This window comes from Suricata suricatta, chromosome 2 (genome assembly GCF_006229205.1).
Source record: "Suricata suricatta isolate VVHF042 chromosome 2, meerkat_22Aug2017_6uvM2_HiC, whole genome shotgun sequence".
NCBI lineage: Eukaryota > Metazoa > Chordata > Mammalia > Carnivora > Herpestidae > Suricata > Suricata suricatta.
The window spans coordinates 152136588-152164292 of record NC_043701.1 but is presented as its reverse complement, the minus strand read 5'-3'; the positions used below and the strand labels follow the sequence as shown (position 1 = coordinate 152164292).

The 27705-nt window shown below is 35.7% G+C and overlaps 1 protein-coding gene across 1 annotated transcript in view; it reads right to left on the bottom strand.

Moving 5' to 3' along the window:
* HECTD2 (HECT domain E3 ubiquitin protein ligase 2) overlaps positions 1-27705 on the bottom strand; it is a 52458-nt gene that overhangs the window by 4814 nt on the left and 19939 nt on the right. Inside the window, exons 5-19 of the mRNA XM_029932220.1 lie at positions 26122-26186; positions 23100-23145; positions 21521-21630; positions 19949-20097; positions 19285-19408; positions 17347-17388; positions 16951-17047; positions 13291-13377; positions 12275-12407; positions 11254-11342; positions 7384-7542; positions 3668-3742; positions 2506-2593; positions 2313-2419; positions 901-1016 (exon numbers count right to left, since the gene is read on the bottom strand). Coding sequence (XP_029788080.1) covers positions 901-1016; positions 2313-2419; positions 2506-2593; positions 3668-3742; positions 7384-7542; positions 11254-11342; positions 12275-12407; positions 13291-13377; positions 16951-17047; positions 17347-17388; positions 19285-19408; positions 19949-20097; positions 21521-21630; positions 23100-23145; positions 26122-26186 — 1487 coding nt within the window. The remainder of the gene's footprint in view (positions 1-900; positions 1017-2312; positions 2420-2505; positions 2594-3667; positions 3743-7383; positions 7543-11253; positions 11343-12274; positions 12408-13290; positions 13378-16950; positions 17048-17346; positions 17389-19284; positions 19409-19948; positions 20098-21520; positions 21631-23099; positions 23146-26121; positions 26187-27705) is intronic.

Genomic DNA, 27705 nt, shown 5'->3' with positions numbered 1-27705 from the left:
CTATAGATGCTGGCGAGGGTGTGGAGAGACGGGCACCCTCCTACACTGTTGGTAGGAATACAAACTGGTACAGCCGCTCTGGAAAACAGTATGGAGGTTCCTCAAAAAATTAACAGTAGAACTCCCCTAAGATCCAGCAATAGCACTGCTGGGGATTTACCCAAGGGATACAGAAGTTCTGATGCATAGGAGCACATGTACCCCAATGTTCACAGTGGCACTTTCTGCAATAGTCAAATCATGGAAAGAGCCTAAATGTCCATCACCTGGTGAATGGATCAAGAAGATGTGGTATATATACACAATGGAGTACTACATGGCAATGAGAAAGAATGAAATCTGGCCATTTGTAGCAAAGTGGATGGACTTCAAGGGTATCATGCTAAGCGAAATAAGCCAGGCGGAGAAGGACAGATACCATATGTTTGCACTCATAGGTCTAACAGGAGAAACCTAACAGGGGACCACGGGGAGAGGAAGGGGGAAAGAGAGCTGGGGAGAGTGAGGGACACAAATTATGAGAGACTATTGAATACTGAAAATGAACCAAGGACTGAAGGGGGAGGGGGAGAGGGAAGAGGGTGATGGTCATGGAGGGGGCACTTGTGGGGAGAAGCACTGGGTGTTATATGGAAACCAATTTGACAATAAACTATTATAAAAAAATAAACTTTAAAAAATGAGTAAAATCTCTATACTTTTATAGAAACTCATTTATATCACTTTCTCCCAAGGGGATTGCTCAGTGATTTTACTTTCTAAAGAGAAAATAAGGCAGGGTGGGACTCTACAATATTTCACCTAACTTAACTTGATTCAAAGGTTATGAATTCGACAAATAAGTCACACTGTCTTTCATCCCCTCTCTGCAGTCTCACTTTCAGAAGGAAATGAGCTGACCGTATAGTTAAGTCTGTTTTGGCGTAGCCATCGTACTGAGTGCTTCTCTGCAGAGCGTGCATATCCAGTTCAGGGCTTCCACACACCAGAATCTCAACCTCTTCTGGACGAAGCAACTACCAATAGTTATTTCCCAGAAATAATAATAAAAAGTGATGATTAAAAAAATGAAATCATCTTCATTGAATCAAATTACAAAATACATGTCTTCAAGTAAATCAAGCCATTTTTGGTAAGGAAAAATCTCCATTTTAATTTTTCTACTGAGGTTAACATATTTTTGCTTCTGAAAGTTTATAAATCTTGTCATACTATTAGGCTCTCCCTTTTGGAAACAGTCAATAGCAGTTTGCCAGAAAAACAAGCAAATGACTAAGCATGAATCCAAATTACAGCTCTCCCCCCACAGCCTGCTGGAAACTCTGAGCTACTCCAGCCTCCTTCCAATACCCCACATGTCTCCCAGGTGCATGAGGAGTTTGGGTACTTGGGTCACAGTCTGTCTCGTGTTCCCACTGGTTTTTTCAACTATATATGTTGTCTCCCACCTGAAGAGATTAAAACTTAAGAATAGAGACCATGCTATGCCACTTAATTCTTTTCCCTACTTCCACCTCCACAACTACCAGTGCGTCACAGCCCAAATCCACTTAGAACAAAATAACGTGCTCTGTTTTCAAAGGTGTTTTTAATAACAAATATGTGACGAAGGTTCCTCTAAAACAAGCTCTCTTCTATAAAAATAACTCCGATGGAAAGCCTGACGCCAAACCCTCAGAATAAAACCAAAGGGAGAACACAGGGCATGATGGAGCGCGCCCTGCATAGCTTAGGGCGGTGGGGGCGGAGGAGGGAAGCAGTGTTTCTTTAGAAAACTGCGCTTTTATCTTAGGATACTTCCAACAGGCTCTTCTATTCAGCAGCTGACCCATATTCAGGTGGCTAAGGCAAGTCACACCAACCAGAGCTCATCGTGACTCTGAAGACAAACTACTTTCTCTGGGTAAAAGGTAACTCGAGTTGCAGCCAGTAGCAGTTAAAATATGTTCCTTAATCAGAAGTTGTGGCTTTGGCCCTGGGGCTTAGGTGCTGAGTCTGTTTTCTGTGCTTTCTCTTAGTAGTAAGACCTTGAGCCTATGGGATCACTTCATCTAACCTTGAGGAAAATTCTCAAAGCCCCAAAAGACTAGTATAAGACACAGCACAAGGAAAGTAAAATGGAGTTGACTGGCCTTTCCTATTAGAAAATTAAGGCTGAAATGCAAAAACTATTTTTAGTCTAACTCTACCTTTAAAAAATAGAAATTATTTTCTATTTCAGAAGCCTATTTATTAAAATATTTAAGGACTTATTTGTCAATATTATAGTATTACAAAACCTAATTGAAAGCATAAGCTAGTTTTAAACTCACCATCAGGGCATTTGAAGCACACACACTATGAAATCCATAATAAAATGCAGCAAACTGCTTATAGATGGATTTGTTGAGAAGAAAGTCAACATAAAGCTGTACGTATTCTGGAAAGCAATTTTACATCTGTTAAAGAGTAAAAGTAAATGGTAAACATTAATGCATTTTAATTAAGAAATGGTGTCTAACTTACCTTTCCTATTTTGATTGTTAACTGGAATTTTATCACCACCTGGTTTTAAATTATAGGACTTAATTATTCCAAATTCTTCTTGAAAAACCTGATGGGAGATTCCAACACACAATATTTATTGGTATGGTTAATAGTAGGATTCAGTGAACTAATGTGTGACATTTAAGAACAGTTTTCCCCCCAGCTTTAAATATACAAACTACAGGGACAAACCCTCTCTGTTGAATACAATTAAACACCTAAGGGCTATTCATAAACTTGTTTGGCCATTTAGATAATACTCAGGTTTTTTAAGCTATGTGGATTACTCTGATTTCCATCTCCCAATTATTGTTTGGGGAGTGGAAATGAGACCATTTTGGTCGGAACCATTAGTTCCTGCTCCGAACTTTTTTTCTTGGAAATGTTTATTCATTTTGGGGGGCGGGGGGGGGAGAATTAGAAGGGGAGGGGCAGAGAGAGAGAGAGGGACAGAGGATCCGAGGCGGGCTCTGTGCTAAACAGCAGCAACAGTAAGCCTGATGTGGAACTTGAACTCACAAACTGTGAGATCAAGACCCGAGACGAAGTCATATGCTCAACCGACTGAGCCACCCAAGTGCCCCATGCTCCTTCTTGTAGTGAACCTAAAGGAGAGGCTTATTTTTATTTTTATTTGAGAGAAAGAGAGAGCATGCCTGCGCAAGGCAGGGAGGGGCAGAGAGGGGGAGAGAGAGAGTCTCAAGCAGGCTCTACCCCACCAGCGCGGAGCCTGACCTCACGAACCATGAGGTCATGAGATGATCTGAAACCAAGAGCTGGAGGCTTAACTAACTGAGCCGCCCAGGCTTCCCGTTTGTCTGTTTTAATTTTTATGAGGAGAGGCTTATTTTTAGAAGCTGATAAACTGTAAAAAAGTAACGGAGTCAAGGAATTATGCCAGTTGCCTAGCAGAGTACCTGCACCGTTGAGCAGTTTCTTTAGGCACTCTCTTGACTGTTCATCTACGTGTGTCTGCTTCACTGCCTCTGCTTTATCAGGTTAAGATCCTTTATGACAAGGAATGGTGTGTGCTGATTAATCCTTGTTCATATTTTCTAATGACAGGTATTAAATAACAAATGGTATTTTTCATATATGAAATCCATGGCTAACAGAAAGCGATTTGTAGCTTTAACAGTACCTGGAATGTTGAAAAGAAATCTTCTTCAACATTGCCTTCATATGATAGGAGTTCACTTAACCCATGGGCCAACTCCTGTAAAAAGAATTGTTACTCGTGTTTTAAAATCAAATAATGTTACCTAAAATAGTTAAGCACGTCTACTTCAGTTAACTTACATGTGAGATAGAGTAGATACACTCAGATTTTGAACTAAAGATAATATTTGGGATGTATTTTCCAGGGAATGAAACATTTGTTAGTGATTTCTACCACATAAAAGGCTTGGAAAAACTCACTAGAAGAAGTCATATAAGAGCAAAACATCCAGTGGAGATGACGGAGGCATAACTCTGGGATCTGTCCTCAGGCAGCAAGAGTGCAGATTCCATCATAAATTACTGCTATCTGCAACATGACTATGAATTTGTAGTATTTCTTTAAAACTCTGCTGCATTAGGATTTATCTTTTAAGCATAAAAGCACATAGTTCCTATGTGTTAAGTGGTTTCCACATTTCAGTTACAGTGCTCTCCTCTCCTCCAAAAAAGTTGGAAACAGGAAGAAATAGTTTCCTATATTATAGCTGATGTTATCCATGAACAAAGATTTACAAACAGAAAAATTAACCCAATATCAAAAATTTTTCACATTTTATGAAAAACATTATAGTTTAAGTTATTATTATTTTTTTTATTCCTGAGAGACAGAGAGACAGCGTGAGCAGGGGAGGGTCAGAGAGAGAGGAAGACATATTATCAGAGGCAGGCTCCAGGCTCTGAGCTGTCAGCACAGAGCCCAATGCGGGGCTCGAACCCACAAACCATGAGATCATGACCTGAGCCAAAGCCGGACGCTTAACCGACTGACCCACCCAGACACCCCTAGTTTAAGTTATTTTAAATTATTACAGGAAAAGGTAAACAACAGAATAGTTAGAAAGGTCTTACATACACATTTTCCATTCCATTAAAATCAGAAAATATTATACAAATCTAGGCCGGCACAGATTTGGTATGCTTGTCATTGTTTGCTTCGATTATTAACAAAAATTATGGATGCAGATGCTGAAAATTCTAATTGGGACTTTGCAATTCTTAAGAACTCCAGGGGCTGCTAGGTGAACCCAGGGAAAGGATTTCTCAACTTATTTCAGAGATGAAACTTTTAATTACAAAGTCAATAGGTCATGAAGTTATATATTCAGATGTGTTTTATTTAGGACTAGAGACCTTTTATTTCCAGACTTTCTATTTTCAAACCCCTATTTTTGAGGAGAAATTTTTTTTTTACCTATACTGTCAGTCTTAGGCTCTTAACTATAATATGCTATTTCTAAAATATTAATTACCTACATAGTTAAACTTTTTATGATTGCAAACCTGTAAGTAAAGAGAGTGTGTGAAGATACGGAATACTATTTTTACGCATCATCTGAATACGCTGGTCTTGTTGAATACAACATATTCGGGAGTGACTTCAGCAGAAGCAATATTATAGTTGCTGATTCAAGGTTATGCTGGCGTCTCCTTTATTCTCACTTTAACACCCTCAAGTGTAATTTTTACAAGGATGTTGGGAAGATTTCTTATTGTTGCCACTGGACAATCCTGATGCTTTGTCTAAGGAGACAGTGGAGTATTACAGCATTAACTACTGTATTTATTAACATCACACTCTAGACTCCATCGTTGAATATTTTACTTACTTTCTGTATTTTTCATCCTATATTCACAGATACTGTCCTTAAATTAAGAAATCTGTCTACCTCTACATGTTTCTCTTTGCTTTCCTGTTACCCTTCTTGGAAACATACAGTATACATATAGGTAAAGATTTGAATAAAAAAGTATTAAAAATTTTTTATGGATATATTTTTACCACATATGAAATGGAAATTAGGTAGTAACTTTTAATAGATGCTATTAATAAATAATTGATTTGTTAAAAAATTACCCACATTCCACTACCCTAACACAGCAGCAGTCTTTCTATATTCTCTCAATCTTTATTATTGCATGTATAGAAACTTAATGTCTTCTACAGTTGATCTCACGGTATATGCAGAATCTTGATTCATTAAAGGGCCAACATGAGAATATGAAGTTAGAGCAGTGAAATCTTCAGTTCCATGATATAAAACAATGTTTTGGTATAGTCATTCATAAAATATCCATTATTATTAACTAAAATAAGACAAAGCTGGATCTAAATGAGCCTTATTTGAATAACTTTAATCATAAAATTAGGCACTTCATTGGCAAAAACCACTAATAAAATGAGAAAACTGGTAACAAATTTGACAAAAGTTGAGTATGTGATAAAAAAAATCACAAAAACCTAAAATGAGGCAGTAACTCAGAGATTAGTCTACTCCCAACATTTTACAGATAAAAAATTAAGTGACTCATCCGGAGTCATCACTAGTGTGCTGCAGATATAAGACTACAGAAGGGAGACCTTTAGGTTTCTTAATCAGAGATGACTCTAATAACTTGGGCAAGCTCTCATATCATACTTTTTCTAACTATGAAGTCTAATAAAATATGTGCATTTATGCTCTTAGTTGAAAATACCCCAAACTAACTTCCAAAGAAGTGTCTGATACCACCCCAACCCTTGTCGACCCAAACACTTGTTTGGAGGGCTTTCTCAACTTTCAAAGGAAGGCTCCAACCCTGCACCACACTCATCAGACCATGAAACCACCAGGATACTTAGACAGGAATACTTAGCAGCACAGATCCTCTGCATCTAGGCTTTTTGCCAGATTTTACTGAGAATTTTCTGCTGACCAACAGTTATTAAAATTCAGCTAAAAAATTAAGATTATCATAGGGGTTTGTCAGAAGGATATGTGTAGTGTCCACTTCTCTACTAAACTTTAATCTTGGGTTAAATCTGATGACCAGAAATCTAATTTCTGAATGGAGGAATGTTATAGGAGATGGTACCATGAAATTCATTGGTTGCATCCATTTTAGAGACATTTTTGCAGACACTATTAACGATACTGTGCAGTGTCCTCTTAATAAAAATTCACCAAAGTAATCAAGTGCCAAGAGCTTTATTATCCCATGTAATCCCCCAAAATATAAGTTTTGCTATTCCATTGTTCACATAGAAACTAGAGCTCAGAAAGAGTAAACAACCTATCCAAGTTCATAGAACTAGTCAGTGGCGGAGCCTGGATTCTAGTCTGTCTCTCTCACTTCAAAGCCTGTTCCACTATGCTGCAAGGGCTGAGTGCTGCAAAGAGGGTGATATGTCTTGATGTGGAAGGAGAAAGATGAAAAAGGAGATGGGTTACAAAGGTAGAGAGAAACTGTATTTAAAATTTTTTTAATGTTTTATTTATTTTTGACAGAGAGAGAGAGAGAGAGAGACAGTGTGAACAGGGGAGGGTCAGAGAGAGAGGGAGGCACAGAATCGGAAGACAGGCTCCAGGCTCTGAGCCAGCAGTCAGTATAGAGCCGGATGTAGGGCTCAAACTCACGAACTGTGAGATCATGACCTGAACTGAAGCCAGATGCTTAACTGACTGAGCCACCCAGGTGCCCCAAGAGAAACCATATTTAAAAATAAGAATACCTGGGTGTTGTATAGAAACCAATTTGACAATAAACTATTAAAAAAAATAAAATAAAAATAAGAATAGCATTAGAAGGAGAAAGACTTCAGGTAGAAGAGGGATGATTTAGTATTAAGGAATGAGATGCTAATGAGTTCATACTTACAGGCATAATTTGACATAAGTCGTCAGTGGTCACGCTACAGATGCCTACTGGTGTATTCTGATCACTGGGAACGACGGGAGGGCTCAATAACTTCTTGTAACAGCAGGGGGGGAAACGAATATCCAATGTAATGCTGTTATAAACAGCTAGTCCCATAAGCTATGCATACTGAATGTTAAGCATTAACATAAAATCCATGACAACAAATTAGTTTTGAATTATGCATCAGTCTATTTCTTGCATACTTCTTTCAGATCTAACATCGACTTGAATTAACCCCACATATTTCCTTTATTTTCCATAACACAATTCCTTGATTACCAAAAGTCATGTGAAAAGAGGGAAGGGTTCAGGTGACAGCATTTGATGATTTCCCTAGAAAAATTCATCTAAGATCACAACAGATAACAACTTAAAGACATTTCATAAATTGTTTAACATACAAGAAAACATTTAAACAATTTTGGTGATGTTATAAGTAGCAGCAATTTATTCAGAACTCAATATAGAACACACTACTAATTTTAGTGATCATTTTGCTATTTTAAAACTACATACAGACTATGTAAAGACAGCTGAATTGAATAAACATATGGGAACATATACACAAATGTACACACAGGCTACTGGTAAGCTAATAAGACACTCTCCTAAAGAAATAGTTGAAAGGCCTTCATTACTTGGAGTTTACTCAAAGTGCTGAAGTTAAAAAGCTAAAGATGTTATATATATAAACCCTGCTCAACTGTATATTATTTATTACTTATATGGCAAAATTTAACATCCATTTGCCAAAAGACGGTTTAAAAATTTTTTCAATGTTTATGTATTTATTTTTGAGAGTGAGTGCACAGCAGGGGAAGCACAAAGAGAGAGAGAGAAAGAGACAGAGAGAGAGAGACACAGAGAGAGAGAGAGAGAGAGAGAGAGAGAGAGAGAGAGAGAGAGAGAGAGAGAGAGAGAGAGAATCTGAAGCAGGCTCCAGGCTCTGAACTGTTAGTACAGAGCCCAACACAGGGGTTGAACCTATGAAAAGAGGGGTTTTAAATGTCCTATTTCAACTGTCAAATGAAGATTATGATATCAAGTTATTAAGGAAGTCATTAATTTTATAGGCTCAAAAGGAAATCTAAACATATGGGCTGGATAAATTACGGGAAATAAATTTTAAAAATTGGAAGGGGCACCTGGGTGGGCCAGTCAATTAAGTCTGGCTCTTGACTTCAGCTCATGTCATGATCTCACAGTGGTGAGACTGAGCCCCGAGTTGGGTTCTGCACTGAGCATGGAGCCTGCCTGGGATTCTCTTCCTCTTGCGCATGTATATGTGCCGTGTATGTGCACGTGTGTGCACCATCTCTCCAAACAAATTTTTAAAAATTGGAAGATACCCAGTAATTCAATTTACTAAGGCAGAACAAAAGTTAATAATTTAAGGAATAGATAAGTTATTTGATAGGTAACCATATCAACAGAGACAGAGCAGTATATTGATTCAACAGACTGACATATTGAATATGAGCTCTAACATACTCTGTGATAATGACAATAATGACAAGACCATAATATAACTATAGTTACCATTATGGTCATCTACCAGAGTGACAAGTTCTAAGCATTTTTGATTAAAAATTAAAAAGAATCGTAACTCTAAAGGCAGGTTTTTAGTAGATGAGGAAGTAGGCTCATAAGATTTGCCACAGGGCCCTTTCATACACAGAGTACAGTGTTCATTTCACACGAGGTCAGCCCGCACTGGCTGAAGCAGGGGTGAGACAGGCACGGGGGAGTGCTGCTGGACCACTGAGACGTCATGTAGTGCAAACAGGGTAGAGTTTGAAAACCGTGTTTCAATGCCCCTTTTGGTAAAAGCCATTCTAGTTTTTAAAAATTGTTACATTATGGCTTTCCATACAATCTTCAAAACATTTTATTATTATTATTACAGGTTTCATTATAACATTTCTTATAAACCCCAAAGGTTTATTGTATATAAAAATGAAGCATTTGGAATGCAATGCTGTCAGAACTCCTAGCACAACAATCTTTGGAACTGAAATTTAGAAAGTGAAAATATGTACAGAACCAACTACGTCTTCTCAATTGTCATGTGTGTTCTCAATTTTTACTTCTCCTCACCTTTGACAGATCTCTCACCAACTTACATGATCACAATCCATTATCATCTCACAATTTTGTAGATTATTGTGCTTTTTGGGCATCAATCGCACTTTCAACAGTTTTGTTGTGTGTGTGCATGTGAGATAAATACAAATAATGAGATAGTAGTGGCTATAATAATTTAATTTTAGACTTAATTAACTTGAAATATGTAGCATATGTAAATATGCTTACTGTGCTTGCTTTTTTGGGTAATGACTGAATAGAAACTAATGCCTATTTGCCAAAGAAGCTAATTAGTAAACTCATGATTTTATGTGTAACACCATTCTAAAAATGTGATAGCTAAGTAAGATCTAATACTTCATTATAAATATTAGAAAGTCAAAATATCACCTAAATCTAAGCTGTGATAAGAATGTACAGTATAAGAAACATATATTTCAGGGAATTCAAATAGCTCATAGTGTAGTGAGAAGCACTGGTGATTCAGGCCTTCAATGAAACTGAAACGTGCAACAAATGACTATTGTAGATAATACAAAACAAAACCATCGTCTAAGAATTGATAAGTGTTATGTATTACGGAACTTGGTGCTTCAGACCTTTGGAATGACAGCTGATATAAAGTTTACCCTCTTAACGTGTAGTTTTCTCCCTACTACCTTTCCTTCCATCTACTCTCTGTTTTAATTCCTCAGGACTTATTATGACAAGCACAAGAGACATTCCAAGCCTCTCCAAGATCATTCCTGATTGCTGAAGACGTCCCCCCTGACTCCCGGGGCGCCCTCTGCTTCAATCAAGGGGCCCGCACACTGCTCTGTAACAAGTCCAGGACAGTGCAGCCTGCTTTCTAGCCATTCTCCCCGTCACTCCAGGCCTGTGCTAATCAGATAGAATGGTTCCATTTTTAAATCTCTACCTTCTCTGGGAAGAATACACTGACTCTTCCTTCTCCGAACTCCTTATCACTTAATGTCAAATAATCATGTGACTCTGAGGACTGATGACCTTGAATTGGTGGTCATCTGCCCATCTAGAGGGTAACCTTCTTAAAGGTATATATTTTTCTCTCTTTTAAACTAGTTATCTCCAGTGCGTGCTCATTTATTTACTCTTCCCTCCTTTCTTCCACTGACAATTATATTTCTTATAATTAAAAGAGCTAATACAGTAGGTATCTTTTCCAATCTCCTACCCAATGTAGGAATGCCATCTCCAATATACCTGAGAAGGATCAGAGGATGGCACAGGGATTCATATAATTAAAAAACACTTTAAATAATAACATATACTTTAAATATTTCCATTGTATTCAATTTAAAATTTTTATGGATGTCTCAGGATTTAGGGGAATATTAAAGACCTAGATTTATTTCCACAACTTCAATTTATTAACCTCAGTCAAAGTAAAAGAGTAGAAAAATAGTTCATTATGAATGGAAAAGATACTTTAATTTTAAAAATATCTTAATTTTCTAATAATTCAAATAATATATGAAATAAGAAATAGCTTTATTTGGAGATCATGTTTTCAGAGAAAAATATAAAAAATTCACAATTCCTTGTTAAGTCTGCTGACATATAGCTGTGACATGCTGTGATACTGAAAATGATTAAAAGTCTGTTAGTAAATTTGACAAGAATGTTTAATCTGAAAGGCTTAATGAGAAGTTTTCCAAAACCCTGATAAAATTAAAAATTTCTAGTCTACTAGCACCTCCTAGTGGAAAGTTTAAAGGATACAATTCCGACCAATCGGAATTCAGAATAGTTATCACATTTAAAACTGCTAAACCAATGGCAGTGTGAATCCTTGTGATACGTAAACATGCCTGAAAAAAAGAAACATAATTTCATTAACATGACTGATTAAAAAAATCAAAGTACTAAAAATGTACATGATATCTCAACCATTAGAAGCAAAACATTTCAGCAACAGTTAGTTTATAAATCATCTTTCATGTTAAAATAAATGCAGAAAGAGTATGTAAGAACATTTTACTGTTTATTGGTAGCCTGAACCAAGGGTATACATGCACTAAAAAGATAGAAACTAAATTAATCAGTTGATTTTGTTTTATAAAAACAATGATATATAATTTATAAGGTTTTTTTTTTTTTTTACAATTTATAAGTTCTGATCAAAATTAATTATAAGGATTATCTGGAGATTTTAATTTATCCATGTCATCTCTCTTTTCCATTGCCAGAAAGACATTATATCTATATATATATAAAATAAAAAGTAAGAAAAACACTTAAAACTGAAGAAAAATATTTTACAGACACTGAGAACTATATAAGGGTTTTCTCTAAATAAAAAATAACATTTAAATTTCAAGTTTACTTTTGTCTTAAAAAATTAATGAATGAATTTGTACTTATTAAAATGGCTCATAATCTAATGAAAGGGCCTATACTATGAGTATAAAGCAAGCAACCATCTTGTTTTTAATTCATTTAATGCATTTCATGAATAAGCCAAATTTTCATGCATTTTGTTTATTCAGGAAAGAGGTGGGTGTTGCCTTGCAAATATATACTGATAGTCTTCAGACATTTTGTGTACAATTCCCAGTAAGGTAATAAACATTTTGATCATCAATTTGGTCACTTTTAAAAATGTAAATAAAAATCCTTAAATTATTCAACATTTATGGTTGACAAAAAAAACTATAAAATTATAGGTAGGTTAAAAATAAGAGTGACTATTTGAATCTAAAAATTATAAAGAAACACTAGTTCATAAAAATTAAATACTCACCATAATCTGGATGAAAAATCTGGCGAATTAGAAGAAGGAACCATTCTTTGGTCAAGCCACCCATATCCAAACCAGCTTCCCCTACAAATGTAACTTTCAACTTCTTTTTTAAGTCTGCTCTTTTCCGGGTTAACTATTTGAAGAAATTATAGTAGAGAACAACAAAGGGCAATAAAAAGGAAATTAACTTTTTCAATTCTGGGAAATGTGGTAGGCAATCTTTATCTTTCTTTACAGTGTCACAAAACTCATTCCACTCATCCATTCATACAGTAATTTGTCAGATACTGTGTGAATGAAGCATTATTATGTTTGTCATATAAATCAAGAGACAGATTTAGAGAGGTCAAGTGCCTTGCCCAAAGTTACTGTCTCTTCGGATCCTACACTGACTGCCTCCAAGATTTTAATTTAGCAGGTTAAATCACAAAATAATTTCCTTTTTTTAACTTTCCTTCCTGATTTTAAAAATCACCTAATGAAATCAGCCATTATCTTATAATAGCCACATGAAGATCTGGCTGAAGCACTGTACATATATGAAGCTCTGTAATATACATACATACGTACAATCAAGTACCTCTGAGCCTGTGTACACTTAATATACCCTGTAGGTCAGAACTCCAATTTATAGATGAGTAATCTCAGGCCTGCAGAAGTTAAAATGACTTGTTACCCATCCAACCAGTAATAAAGATGGGTCTAGAATCTAAGTTACATATTAAGAAATGTGAATTATTCATTTTCAGTTTTCTACACAAAATCCTTTTCTGGGGTCTTAACAATAACCCATTAAGAAACATATAAATAATGAGCATGAGGCTTAATTATGAATACACAACAGATTCTAACTATGGTATCGAAATATAAGAAAGCACACTTACTGGAATACAGACATGAAAAACAGATTACTAAAATTTTAGTAATACACCATATTGTAGAATTTATTTAAAGCTTTAATCAGTTAGTTCCATTTTGGAATAAATGATCTATACCTCATCAAGCGAATCACTAACCAGATGTGTCCGTCTTACTTTCATATTTAGAAATAACATGTTCATATCAGGTCTCTGTCTTCGAGATACTTTATCCACCAGACTTTGCTGATTAAAAAAGAAAACAAACATTTTACTTTTACTTACTCCATAATTTCTTTTAAAACATTTAAGCACTTGAGTAAAAATCAGTTATATCCTTCTCTATGTCCTCTCTCATATAAATATTTTCATAAACTCAATTATATAAATTATCATTATTATAGACTTATATATTTTTTCATTTTGAATAATGGTAACCAAAAGGGGTCCAAAAGGGAGGACCAAAAATCATTCACCTTCTATAGTAAAGAATGTTGCGTATCAGTTTGCATATGTCTTCAACTCTTAAATAGTACGGCTTTCTGTTTAATAGATACAAACATAAGATGGGAGCATTTGAAATGAGGTACATGCTGCTGATGACAAGCTTGGCTTAAGCTGCTTAGATATTACTGAATTTACTCTAAAAGCACAATTAGTCTACTTTTAGAAAGTAATCTGTCAACATTTGTCAAAAACATTAACAATTCCATACCCTTTGTCCCAATAATTCCAATTCTGGGAATTCTAAACACAAAAACTATTTTATACAGTGAGATGTTCATCAGAGCATCACCTAGAGAAGCGGAACTTTAGAAATATCCTACATACGTATCTATAAAATGGAATCCAATATAGCTATTAAAAATGGATGGTTTTAATTATATACATAACATGAAAATAAAATAATACAGAGAAGGAATAGCAGAAGAAAATTTACTAAAATATTAACAATTGTTATGCTGGTTAATGGTGATGTGGGTAATTTAAAAAATCTTTTTTCATGGTTTTTCAAAATATAAGTAATGAGTATGTAAAAAACTAATAAAGATATCTATTAGAAATATATAAATATTTACCAGATAGTGTCTACAGGCTTATAAAATTTATTTAGATTTTATCAGATTACTTCATCTTCTTTGGTAGCAAAGGAAAATTATTGTACGGACTAGAGATGAATACTTCAGACATTTTAAATACATGTAGCAAAGTGCTTTAGTAGGTAAAATTTTAATACCAAAAATCTACATAATACTATGTTCATGATTTTGTAGATTACTGTAACAAAATACTCTAATTCAGAGCTTCATTTCTGTATTTCCAATTCTAAAGACTTTTGTTTTTTAGTTTTGTTTCCTTTTTTAGAAATTTATTTTTCTAAGTGATATAATGTACAGCATATAGTCAATGATACTGTAAAAAGCTTTATATGGTGACAGATGGAACTAGACATCACGGCGATGATTTCATGTGTTAAGATATCAAATTACTATGATATACACCTAAAACAAATAGGATACTGTACATCAATTACACTCCAATTTTTAGAAATACTGTTATTTTTTTAAGTTTCACATTTTTATTTAAATTCCAGTTAACATACAGAGTAATATTAGTTTCAGGTGTAGAGTTTAGGGATTCATTGCTTACATACAACACCCAGTGCTCATCCCAAGTGTCCTCCCTAATGCCCATCATTCATTTAGCCCATCTCCCCCCAACCTCCCCTCCAGCAACCTTCAATTTGTTCTCTATTGTTAAGAATCTCTTTTATGGTTTGCTTTTTTCCCCACCTCCATTATGTTCATTTGTTTTGTTTCCTAAATTCCACTATGAGGGAAATCACATGGTATTTGTCTTTCTCTAAAAGTTTTTAATGGTGGTTTTTTCCTTCTCTGGTCTTCCTTTTGATGCTCAAAAAGATCTATACTTCTGGGATAGTATACCACTATCCTCTTTCCTATGTTCTGTTCCCAGTATAGCTCCTGGAAAGCCATCATACTGGAAATACCCAGTAAATAACTTTATACTAAAATGCTAATGGTAGACAAGGTTTAGTGGCTACTCCTCCCATCAGGAACTAATATTTAATAGAAAATACTTCAAATGAAAGAAATAACCCCCAAATGGCAGAATTTGGGACACAATCTGATGAGGAAGTTATTTTTAGGTTGGGGAATCTCTTTTGCAACTTCAGATAAGCTCTTGTTTATATTAACTACCTATAAAGCTGTCTGTCAAAATAATCACCAGTCAATAATTCCAAGTGGTGTGGCACTTTACAAGTTAAAATGTTGGGAAACACCCATAAGAACAGAGAATGCCACTTAAGTCTTCAATCTCTACTCATTTGTGTCCATGCTCTGTGGAAAGCGCCTGTGACAGAGTCTACAGCTGCCACTCTCCTTTTAAGTAGAAGCAAGTTCCACAGAAGAATATATCTGATCTTCCAAGTATGAGTGCCATGGCAGAAAACTGCTCAGAGGAACTAAGGTAAACTTCTTGCTATTCAGATTTGTTTGTTTTTACAAATATACAAAATCATAGCCCTGGGTAAAAAAAAAAAAAAAAAAAGGTACTAAAATTGGATCAAATTGCAACTGTTAGTTGCATTTATGCAAAGGAAATTGCATAAATGCAACTAACAGAAACTTGCAAAATGAGTAGCTCTGCAGACTAATAATTGAGCCAATATCTACCCAAGATTAAGTAATAATTCTGATGTCAAATGTAACTGTTTAAATTTATTTTTAAGGGAGGCTTTGGAACTACCCTGGTACACACAGGTAATTATGTTTCTTCTAATAGTCTCATAGTCAGTATAAGCTGACTCTGGGATGTCACCAGTCACTCAAATCTTTTGTCCTGCTCTGTGACAGAAAAAAGTACTCACCTTCTAGGAACAACTGAATTACTGAAGAATAAATATTTCTTATTTGTTAAAGCATTTTGAAGTATTATAATTTATACTTTGGGATTGTTTTTATATTCTTGGATAAGACATGGAAATAATTTCTTTTTAGTCTGAGGATCTCTTTATCTTTATAAGATTGCAGCTAACCTTTCTTCTAATTTTTAAAGTAGTATCACAAAAGCAGACACTCAAAATATACGAGCATTTAAATATATAGTCTAGCGTTCTAATAAAAGAAAAGCTGCTCGCTCACTCTGTATCTATTAGATAAAATACGTAACCTTCCTGTGCTGTGCTCAAACCCAGGCGTCAGGGTGGTAAGGACAGGCTCAGAGATCAGCTTCATCCGGCCGCTCGATCTGCCTACAGCCGGTCTGACTACCAGCCCAGTTTCTATGATCTCCATGCATTTTGGTTTCCTCAGAATCAATAAAATGTCTTTCACCTTTTTTGGACTTATTTCCCAGTTTCCCAACATGGTCCGTCTAACTTTTGGGTTGTTTCTATTGGATTTTCATAAAACCTCGGAAATGTTCCAGTGGTTTGAGAGGTTTGCTCGTAAGGACACTCCTGGCCCCGCTGTAGCTCCCGCCAGTGCTCTGCTGGCTGCCATGCAGCTGGACCATGGTCTCCACAGAACGGCAGCCAGCAGGTTCCCACTGCGCTGGATGTGTGAGACGCTTCTCATCCTCCTGCTCTTAGAATATAGTGAGCATTTGATGAGGGCTATCTCTTTCCTGTACCATAAATAGTTTTAAGCCCTTCTGGGGGGAGTTAGAAAATGAATTTTACTTTGAACATTTCCTGATTATGCTAGAACAATTCACAAGACATTTGATTTATTTATTAAATTATGTACTATATTGATTATAGTCAGCATAAATATGTTTTCGTAGCTGGCTTACCCTTGCGATGCTTATCATCTGTTGTTCTGAGTCTCTTTGAATAATGATTTTTTTTGCAGCTATAGAAATAACGAATGGGTACTGACAGAAGGAAAACCTGCTCAACAAGTGAAAACAGAAAAAGCAAAATGGTGTATTTTTAGCAAAATTATACTAAGGGAATCTAAGGTACCCCTCCTAACAATATAAAACATTACTTTTGTATTGTGTTTTACCATTTACAAAATGATTTTATGTGCATCATTTCTTTTTAATCCCCGCAGCCTTGTGAAGCATGAATCATGACCAGATGCGCTGTGCTTTCATCCTCTAGAGGAAGCTACTTCTAATGTTCGGAAATGTGCTCATCACTTATATGGTTTATACAGAAAATTTCAGTCACCTGTAGATCATTACCTGAGAAAATATGGCCGACGCAAGAACCGGGAGGCAGAAGTGCTAATGAAGGAGGATTAGGACAGAAAATTCATGTGTGGAAATTATTATAAAAATCCATTATTAATATTTCTACTTAATGGTGTAGTCAAATGGAATGATATGTATTTGTAAAGACACACAACATTATGGTCAAAGGTCATGAATATAACTCACTTCCTTCTGGATCAGAGCTGATCCTATGCTACATAAATGAGCCACACACTACCCCGAGAGAAATGCCTTTAGAGAGAACGACTATGGCAACAATGACACTTCAGGAGCCAGACTTTCACCAGAAATGGCTGCAATGACTCCATCAACTACAGCTGGAATCTATTCAGGTTTGATCAGGCACTTGGTGCAAAGAAGGCATTAGGAGGAAGAAGGAGATAGCCCTAGTGTGAACCACAAATAAAATGGCTTTCTCCAAGAAGCGACGGTCAATAAGAGCTGTGCAGTACTAACATGTAATAGTTTTGAATCACTAAGTGCTAACTAAAAATCTGGAAATGAAAGTACAATGAGCTTAGTGGGATATATAATGGTCTTATTCTGTACTTTAAAACAGGGTGTCTCAACCTTTTCCTAGTCATGCACATAGAAAAATGATAGTAGTGTATGACACATTGAAATAAACTGATGTGGCTGCTCATGGCCAAAGGTGACTTGCTCTGGGGCTCCAGGTCCCCCTTCTAAGTCCAGACTGGCTTCCCCCACAATGAAAGGATTATAGGATTAAAACTCCTCTGTAACTTGTTCTTGGTACACCAACGCTGTGGCCCAGCAGTTAGAAGAGCTCTGTATTAAGAGATGTCAATGAAATATGCACAGTAACCCTTGGAACTGTTTTGTCTATAACATTACAACTATATTAAAGTCGGAGAAAAAAGTATCTTTGTAAAATAAGACTTTGTCAAGAGAATATCCATCAGACAGAACAAGGTTCCCAGAAACAATTCTGATCTGGTTCTGAGTGTTCAGATGTGGACTAAGATATGTCCAGAAGGCCAGTCAATGGTTTTGGCCAAATCCAGTAGAAAGGGTCCCTGGCGGGCTGAACCAATTTATAAACTAATCTGGGGTTTTGAGGTTACTTATATCTCTTAATCTCCTTTATAATAAACATGCTCTCTAGGATATCACATGGTCTAGGAATAAACTATTTTTGAGACAGTCTCACTGTTTTAATTCAAATTATGAGTGTGGATATAGGTGCAGTGAGTGTATTAAAGAATTTGGTCAAGTGTTTTAAAAATCTATTACACCATTGTAGTAAATAATTTGTGGTGAAGGCCCTTTGCTGTAACACTCATTCTTTTTATATTGTGTATAAAGGACGACCACTTTTTCTGCAGAATAAAGAAGAAAAGGAATGACATGTATGTGTGTATGTGCACATGTGTGTGATTGCTGTGTTAGATCAGGCACTGGCGAACTATGGCCTATGGGTCAGATATGGCCTACCACCTGTGTTTGTACAGAAAGTTTTCTGGGACACAGATGCATCCACTTATTTATATACTGTCTGACACTGTTTTGTGTTACAGTGGTACATTAGAGTTTGTACAGTCCAAAGAGCCAAAAATATTTACCATCTAGTTCTTTACAGAGAAAGTTTGTGACCACTGTACTGGATGATAGCATATAAGAAGATATAAGAAACTTGCATACTAAAAATCTTTCCCTTCTTAAAAGGATGGTGTTAATCAAACCAAAACCAAATTAACATGTACATAAATTCAAAATGTAAGAAAAAAATGCCTTAAGAAATATAATAATGTTTCAGGGCTGGATATCTAAAGTGTATATATAAAGTCATGTGCATATTTAAATTTATTTATACAAATTTAACATCCAGTCATTGTTTTGAACAGTATTTCCTTTAGGTAAGTAACCAAAATGAGCTTCTGATTGTACCTGTGCGAGTTCCCAAAGCTCTGCCAGGTGTGGTATTCTTCCATGAGATCAATGTGATCCAGTGTAGAATTATAGAAATCAGTATAAGGAATAAGGGGAGGGTGGACCAAACTGTTTGCAGTATCTGTAAAGATAAATTCTAACAATGATCTTTTCCAAAATGCACGTGATTCATTCTAGTAAGAACGCTTTAATAGCCTTTATCTAGAAATCCCTATTTTAAGCAATTGTAGTTCCAAATAAAAAGTAGTTTTAAAATTGAGGTCCAAATGCGCCAATAGTTTCTTGCTTTTATAAAACAACTTGTGGTGGGGATTAGACCATAGTAAAGGGGTACACAGATGGTCACTGCCTCCCACCACTTCCCTGTCAGTATGTTCTCTCTAGTTCTCAGGAATCAGTGCAAGTTCCTGCTTCCTGACATGTCACAACTCAGCAGGTCACGTGCAGCAGATGGCTGTAACACAGAGTAGTGCCCAGTAATATGCATAAGGCTTTTTCATGCTTATAAATTGTGAAATCTGCTAGCAAAACAAATAAATTACAACTATTCACTTCAAAGGAAGGTTTCAAAATTTAGGAGAATGCCTCTACAGTACTTTGAGATCCTTACAGAAATGTCCCAAATATTTAATAAAATAGAAAATAAAGTCATAAAACCTACTAAGTAAAGACAACACTTTAGATGCTGATGGAATCCACCAGGAGCACTTTGTTATAGGTGGAAATTCTTCAGGCTTTGCAGGAAACAGCCGTAAGGAAATAAATTGCAGCAATCTCTCTACCAATTGTTTGAACCTCTTCTGGGATAATCTGGTAAAGATTTTGAAATAATTCCAATCAAATTCACATATTCTATTTTGGCAATATATCTGTTAGATATCAAAGTGCATCCTGTACACATAACACTTTAGAATATCCCCTCAAATTCTATTTCTTAAATTGCCAAACATTTGAAAAGATGCAAAGTCTTACCTTGAATATTGTTTCTTAGTTAAATAAGAAATGAACACCAAAATTACTATAAAGTTAGCATTAAGCATTTCATTTTTAAGGCTTTCAATATTCAGTCAATCCTTATTATTCAGACTCAGCATTTGCAAATTCGCCTACTTGCTAAATTTAGTTGCAATCCCCCAAACCGGTACTAGAGGAGCTTTCACTCATGGTCATCTGCAGGGGCGGAGAGGGCAAAGAGTGTGAGCTGCCGGGGGTGCGTTCTCCTAGCTGAGGCCGAGCACAGACACACTCTGCTTCTTGTTTCAGCTTTCATACTGTACACAGGCATCCTCCATGCAGTTTACTCAGTGTCATGTTTTCTACATTTTTGTGCTTTTTGCTCTAATTCTGATGCTTTAAAATGGTTCCCAAAATGTAGTGCTAAAGTTCTGTCCAGTGTTCCTAAGCACAAGGGGAAAGTGAGGTACCTTATGGAGAATAAGCTTGAGTTAGATAAAATTTGTTCAGACATTATAGTGCTGTTGGTCATAATTCAATGCTAATGAATTAACTACTTATATTAAATGAATGTCTTTACATTAAATGCAGATAAAGCAAGATTATGTAGTCATTGGTTGATGAAAATGGCCCACAGCTCACAGGAACTTAACCGTGTTATGCCTCATGGGAACAATGGTTCAGTATTTGTTAATTCACTCTTAGCAGTGACTTAATATATAGAACATGAATATCATGAGTAATGAGAATCCACTGTATTTAAAGTCACTTTTAAAAATATTTTGCCTCTAAGATTTTATCAATCATAGAGAAAAGTCACTGTTTATGTGAGTATAGTTCTATGAAAAAACATACTGTATTTTTACAAGTTGATATTGATGGCTAATCTATATTATATGATGATGTTATTAGGTAAGGAAAAGACACTGTCTGTCTTTGACATAAAGATAGGAAATAAAAAAACACACACTGAAGTCACAGTATCTGGGCAAGTCCAGTCACCATCTTTGAGATTTACGAAAACCAATGACAGGGAGGTGCTGTGTGTTAAGTGAGAGCTGTGGACAGAAACCTCAGCAGCTTTGCACCAGCAAATGGTTACTTGTCCTCTCTGTGGCACTAACAGGTATGTTTACAACCGACTTTGAAGTACTGTTAATTAGAAGATCATTTCTAAAGACCTGAAAGCATTTAAATAAATTTTATTATAAAATCACTAATATCAAACTTGAAACTGTACGATTATAAGAGTTCTTATTAGTATCAGAGAATGATTTACTTTTTAAACCAGTGAACTAGGAAATGATGATCAGCTTCCACTAAGGTAGCTATCTGTCGTAGCAAGTGAGCATAGATGACATACGTAGATGTGTTATTAAATTGAGGATTCTGAAAAAGATATTAAAGATAATTGTGTTAAAATTTTGTTAACATGTAAAAGGAAAGACACCGTGCTTAATGAGCTAAGTGGTAAATTAGGAAACTAAATTTGAGATTATGAAATACTGGGTGAAATCCTATAAAACAATAATCTATTTGTTTGATTATTTAATTAACAGACTCTTTGATTTTGGCTGTGGTATAGCAGAAAGAGCATGGGGTTTGAAATTAGGACAGACCTGGGTCTGAGGGCTGATTCGACCACTTAGGCATGTTCCTTACACTATGATTCTCAATTTCCTCATCTGTAAAGGATAGCTATCTTACTTGTATTAAGTAGTAAAAAAGAAAATGTATGTAAGGCAGCTAACTCAGTGCTGTTTTAAGTGATTGAAGACTAAGCAAAACCTCTAGCTATATTTCTAAAATCTAACCCTCTTATCATGGTGTGCATTTCAGAACGTCACGGAAAAAAGGATTATTACTGAAAAGCTAACTGAAATTGTGGGAAATAACAGAGCACCATGTATTTTCAAAACTGATTTACTGGCAAGCACAAGTTCAAAATCAGAGGATGTCCCTGGCTGATAGCCTCACCCAGTGGTGCTCAAGAGAAGGGATCATGGGCAGAGCTGACGGCTGACTAATCTACTCACTTAACAAATCTGAACAAGCTGTCACTTCTCTGGCTTTCACTATCTACATGTTTCCTCCCTTTCTTCTACCTTTACCTTTGGCCTCCTACTTCTCTCTTCCCTTCTTTCATCTCTCAGCTACCTCTTGTCCATCTTCCTCCTTTTTTCCATTTGAAGGTTTCCTTTTATTGGACATAATATTGAACTAAACACTATATCTTATTTAAAATTTTTTTTTACCTTTAAATGAGATAAGAATATACACAAACACCTTTTGTGTAAATTGTAAAGACTATACAAAAGCAGTATGGTAGCTATGTAATAACATATTTCTTTTCTAAAAAATAATGCAAATTTAAAATTGCTTTTCATTTGTCTGGACCTTATTTTTTCATATCTACGATTCTATATCTCTCATGAGGAAAAAGTTCATCATCTTTGTTTAGCAGAGATGTTAAGCAACCACTTTGATTTTCCATTAGAATTCTAATGAAAGCATTTACTGAAAATAGCTAGAGAAGTTAGGAACCTACGAGTTGGGAAATACAATAAAGTTCTAGAACTAGTGACAAGAAAAGAGGTTGGCTGGAGGAGGTAGAGGTGCTTCCATTCTGCTTGTTACCAAATACAACAGCAGAAAGGCAGGGACTACACTAAAATTTTAATCTCCAAGGTTATTTAGCTTCCCATTGTTTATCTGTTATAACTTTCACGCTCTGGTTATACTATAATCTAAAAAGTATCAATAACATTGCACAAAATAATACTTAGTACTTGATATTTCTCTTAACACATGCATAGACTGAGGTCTGAATGAGTCAACTTCTGTTCTTGCTTTCTTACCTGTAGAAGTATAAAATATGCTCTAAGATCATCTTTTGTTCGTGGACTGTAAAAGACACAAGCATAATTGATTATAGATTAGTATTTGATCTCATAGCATCTAACAAAAAATGATCACTACATGTTTCTGCAAGAACTGAGTTGGTAAAAAGCCAAAAATGAGACCTAAGTTAGGCTGTATGAGTACTTAGACAGTAACGGATCCATGATATGCTGGGAATACAGGTTCCTCTGTGCTTACTCTTGGCTGGTTCTGAAGACAACTAAAGAGTGAACTAAGTAGGCTATCACATTTTAGGGGGTAAATATCATGAATAACTCAGGAAGGGGTTAAGAATGTGATATATAATGAACCTAACAGTGGACCAGAAGGAGGGGAAGGGGGAAAGAGAGTTGGGGAGAGAGAGGAATGCAAATAGTGAGAGACTCTTGAATACTGAAAACAAACAGAGGGCTGAAGGGGGGGGGGGAGAGAAGGTGGTGGTCATGGAGAGGGGCACTTGTGGGGAAGAGCACTGGGTGTTATATGGAAACCAATTTGACAATAAACTGTATAAAAATTTAAATAAAAATGTAAATAAAAAAGAATCTGACATATAATCAACAATTTTAAAACATTTATGGTTTTGTTTTAATAAAGGATAGCTGATACTGCACTTAAAAATACTGATGCACTGAAGAAAAAAATATGCTTGTGTTTACAGGTCTATTTCTGAAGAGATAGATCTAGAAATGGCTGCAAATCGAATCACACTTTAAATACATCTAGTATGTTTCCAATTAAATTCATATTTTAATATCTCTGAAAAATCACTAATTGGTAATTTTCTTCCATGTTAATCTGGATTGTCACATTATCAAATCTGACCAAGAGTTTTTGATATTCCAAAGCTGGTAAGGATTTCTTTCTCACCCTCTCAGGCTCTATTGAATACGCTCTCACAAATACCCAGAAGTAAATTCTTGAATTAAAAATGGTTCACCTGTATGATAACCAGATGCAATTCATGATCCCTGACTGGGTCCTTGATTGAAAAACAAAATTCAGATAGTAAAGAACACTTTTGAGACAACTGGGGAAATGTAAATGTGGACTGTACTTTAAAGAGTGCTATTAGAAAAATGTTAAATTTGTTTGGTGTGACACAGTGTTATGGTTATGTAGGAAAGTGCTGTCAGGGGATACATGCTTTAGAAGCGGAGTGTCTTCCACTTGCTAAAAAAATAATTACACGTACTCACATGCTCAAGGAGAGAAAGCAAAAAGCAAATGTGTGATAGTAACAACTGGTGAATCTAGGTGAAAGATGTATTGAGTTTTCACCATCTTTAACTTTTCTGTGGTTTGAAAATTTTCAAAATTAAATGCTGGGGGAAAAATGGTTCACCTACCAGTATCTCCTTAAATTTCCTTTAAGAAAATAAAATCACTAAATAATTATTTACTTTTCTGTTATAGTTACAAAATAAATATAAAAACAAACCGTTACCCCAAGTGTCCTAAATGACCTTTAAGAAATGTAAAACTACATAATCTGAAAATATATAACATATGTATTAAAATGTAAAATATGTATACACATATATTTATAAAAATATTTAGTCAATAACATTTCTTTGTGGAAGAACTATATTGACTGCATTATGATTTAAATTGTTTAGGCTTAACACAAATCTAAACTATTTCTGTCTGTAATACTCTAAATAACTGTCAGACTATTTTCTGAATGGGAATATTGTTATGTTTTAGAAATTATATTTGAAAGTATTTTAGGGGCACCTGGGTGGCTCAGTCAGTTAATTATCTGACTTCGGCTCATGTCATGGTCTTGTGATTCATGAGTTTGAGCTCTGCATTGGGCTCTGTGCTGACAACTTAGAGCCTAGAGCCTGCTTTGGAATCTGTTTCTCCCTTTCTCTCTGCCCCTCTCCTGCTCACACTCTCTCAAAAAATAAATGTTAAAAAAAATTTGTTTAAAGAAAATATTTTAAAATGCTCAAGGCAGTTCATAAATATTAAAATTCCTGGTGATAGGTGAACACTATTTTTTCCATTTTACAGCAATATCAACTTCCTGTCCTGTGGACTAGTATTCCAATGCAGCACACAGTTCTGGGCATTCAAGTTGTGGCTGAGATCACAAGCTCTTTGCCAGACTGCCCGGGTTCTAGGTCTGACTCAAGCACTTACTGTGTTAACTTGGGCGATTTATGTAACTTTTCTGTAAACTAGTTTCCTCTACTGTGAAATGAAAATAATCGTATTACCCATTTCATAGGACTGCAGTGAAGATTCAAGGAGTAATACATAAAAGATTGTTAGAAAGGTGTTTAGCCCATAATAGTCAGTGAGCTTTAGATTTTGTTGTTCTAATAAACCCAAAATAAAACCAGATTTTTGGGTAAAGACCACATGCTCCTTAGATAGATCAATGGAATCACCATTTAACATGTCTCAGGCACATTTTGGCAGAACTAGGCTAGAAAGATTGAGTGTGCTTCTGCGTGTGGACTGAGGCCAGGCAGGGTCAGGCCCCTGGGCTTCCTCACTCTTTCTAGAACACTCCACACATGCTAAATGTCTCCATTTTCAGTAAAGCACTATGTGCTCGACCACAAACATACTATTCAAGGAAATGCAAATTTATAGACACAGAATCTGAAGTAGGCTCCAGGCTCTGAGTTGTCAGCACAGAGCCCAAAGAGGGGCTCAAAATCACAAACCGCGAGATCATGACCTGAGTTGAAGTTGGATGCTCAACCGACTGAGCCACCCAGGAGCCCCTATATGCAATTTTAAAGGACTCGCAAATCCTTTGAAGCTCACCTATGGACCTTCCTGAGAAGTCACAAATCTCAAGTTAAAAAGATTGGCCATAAATAGTTTATAGTTTCTTTCTGATCTGTGTTTTTATAACAGCTAAAGTCTTTTTCTGAGAGTAAACTACATACATATATATTAAAGATGTAATGGGATGTAGAAATTAACTATGTCAATCAGCTAAATGTTAGTAACAATTACCCTTTCCATTCTCGTAATAGGCTGTTAATGATTCCTTTTAATACTGTCTTCTGAATGTCTTGAGGCTGCAGGCAAAAGAAAATCATAAAATAATTAGGATTAGCTACTTAGGTGACTTTTATATGTTAATTATAGTGACAGATATTTCAAGGGTTAAAATCTGACTTGAGGACCGAGGACTGCCACTTCTGGTGGTACTGCTTTCCCATCCGAGAGCGCTAGAGCACCAATGACAGGAGACCACAATGAGAGTGCTCCCCGGGATGGGCCATGCACCACCAACCGCACGGACCCACACATACGGTGGCCTTTTGATGACCAACATCAGGTTTATATGACTATAAAACAATTTCACTTTCCCTGGATTGACAGGATAAAACCATGAACATAAGTCCAAGAGTAGCATGTTTAACAGTATAAAATGACTGTATATATTTAAACATATGAATACTACCAGAACCAAGTTATAATTAGCAGTTAAACCCACAATTCATTATTAAGTGCAATGAAATTATGGTCAATAAAAAAAATATGACTTTTTTTCTGGGGCACCTGGATAGCTCAATTGGTTGAATGTCCAACTTTGACTCAAGTCGTGATCTCATGGCTCATGAGTTCAAGTCCTACGTTAGGCTCTGCTCTGACAGCTCAGACCCTGCTTTGGATTCTGTGTCCTTCCCTTTGCTCCTCCCCCACTCATGCTCTGTCTCTATCTCTCTCAAAAAGATAAAACATTTAAAAAAAAAGACGACCTTTTTAAAAAAATTTTTTTTAATTAATGTTTTTTATTTATTTTTGAGAGACAGAGAGAGACAGTGCAAGCTGGAGAGGGTCAGAGAGAGAGGGAGATACAGAATCCAAAGCAGGCCTCCAGGCTCTGAGCTAGCTGTCAGCACAGAGCCCGACGCGGGGCTTGAACTCACGAACCATGAGATCATGACCTGAGCTGAAGCCAGACACTTAACCGACTAAGCCACCCAGGCACCCCAAGAAGACTTTTTTTCATTTTTGGATTTGGAAAAGGCATAAAATAACATTCCTGTATAGTTTAATAATTCAAATACTAAAAAAAAATCATATTTCCATTTTAGAGAGTTTTTCCCTTGTGTTGTAGATTTAATTTTTTAGTGTCCATAAAATATTGACAATATTCCAAGTCAAAAGAGGTCACACAAATGTCCGAGGAGTGGAACTTTTGGGGTCACAGTATATATGTATATACTTAAGAGTTAGTAAATAATGCCAAGCAATTTTCCAAAGTGGTTGTACTAGTTTATACTTCCCTCATCAAGATATGAAAGTTCCAGTTGCTCCACAATATTGTCAATTCATGGTAAGGTACTTAAAAAGCTTTTTACTCATTTTGAACAGATATGTAATGTTATATAATTTCTCTCATGACAAATGCTATTATGTACTTCTTAATGTATATTTAACAGTAAAGTACTGAGATGTCTATCACTTCTTTTATTCGAAATGGTACAAGAGGTCTTAGCCAATGCAAGATAAAAGGACTAGAGAGGTAAAAGTCTCCTTTTTCACAAGTGACAGGCCTGTCCATACAAAAATCCAAATAAATCTACT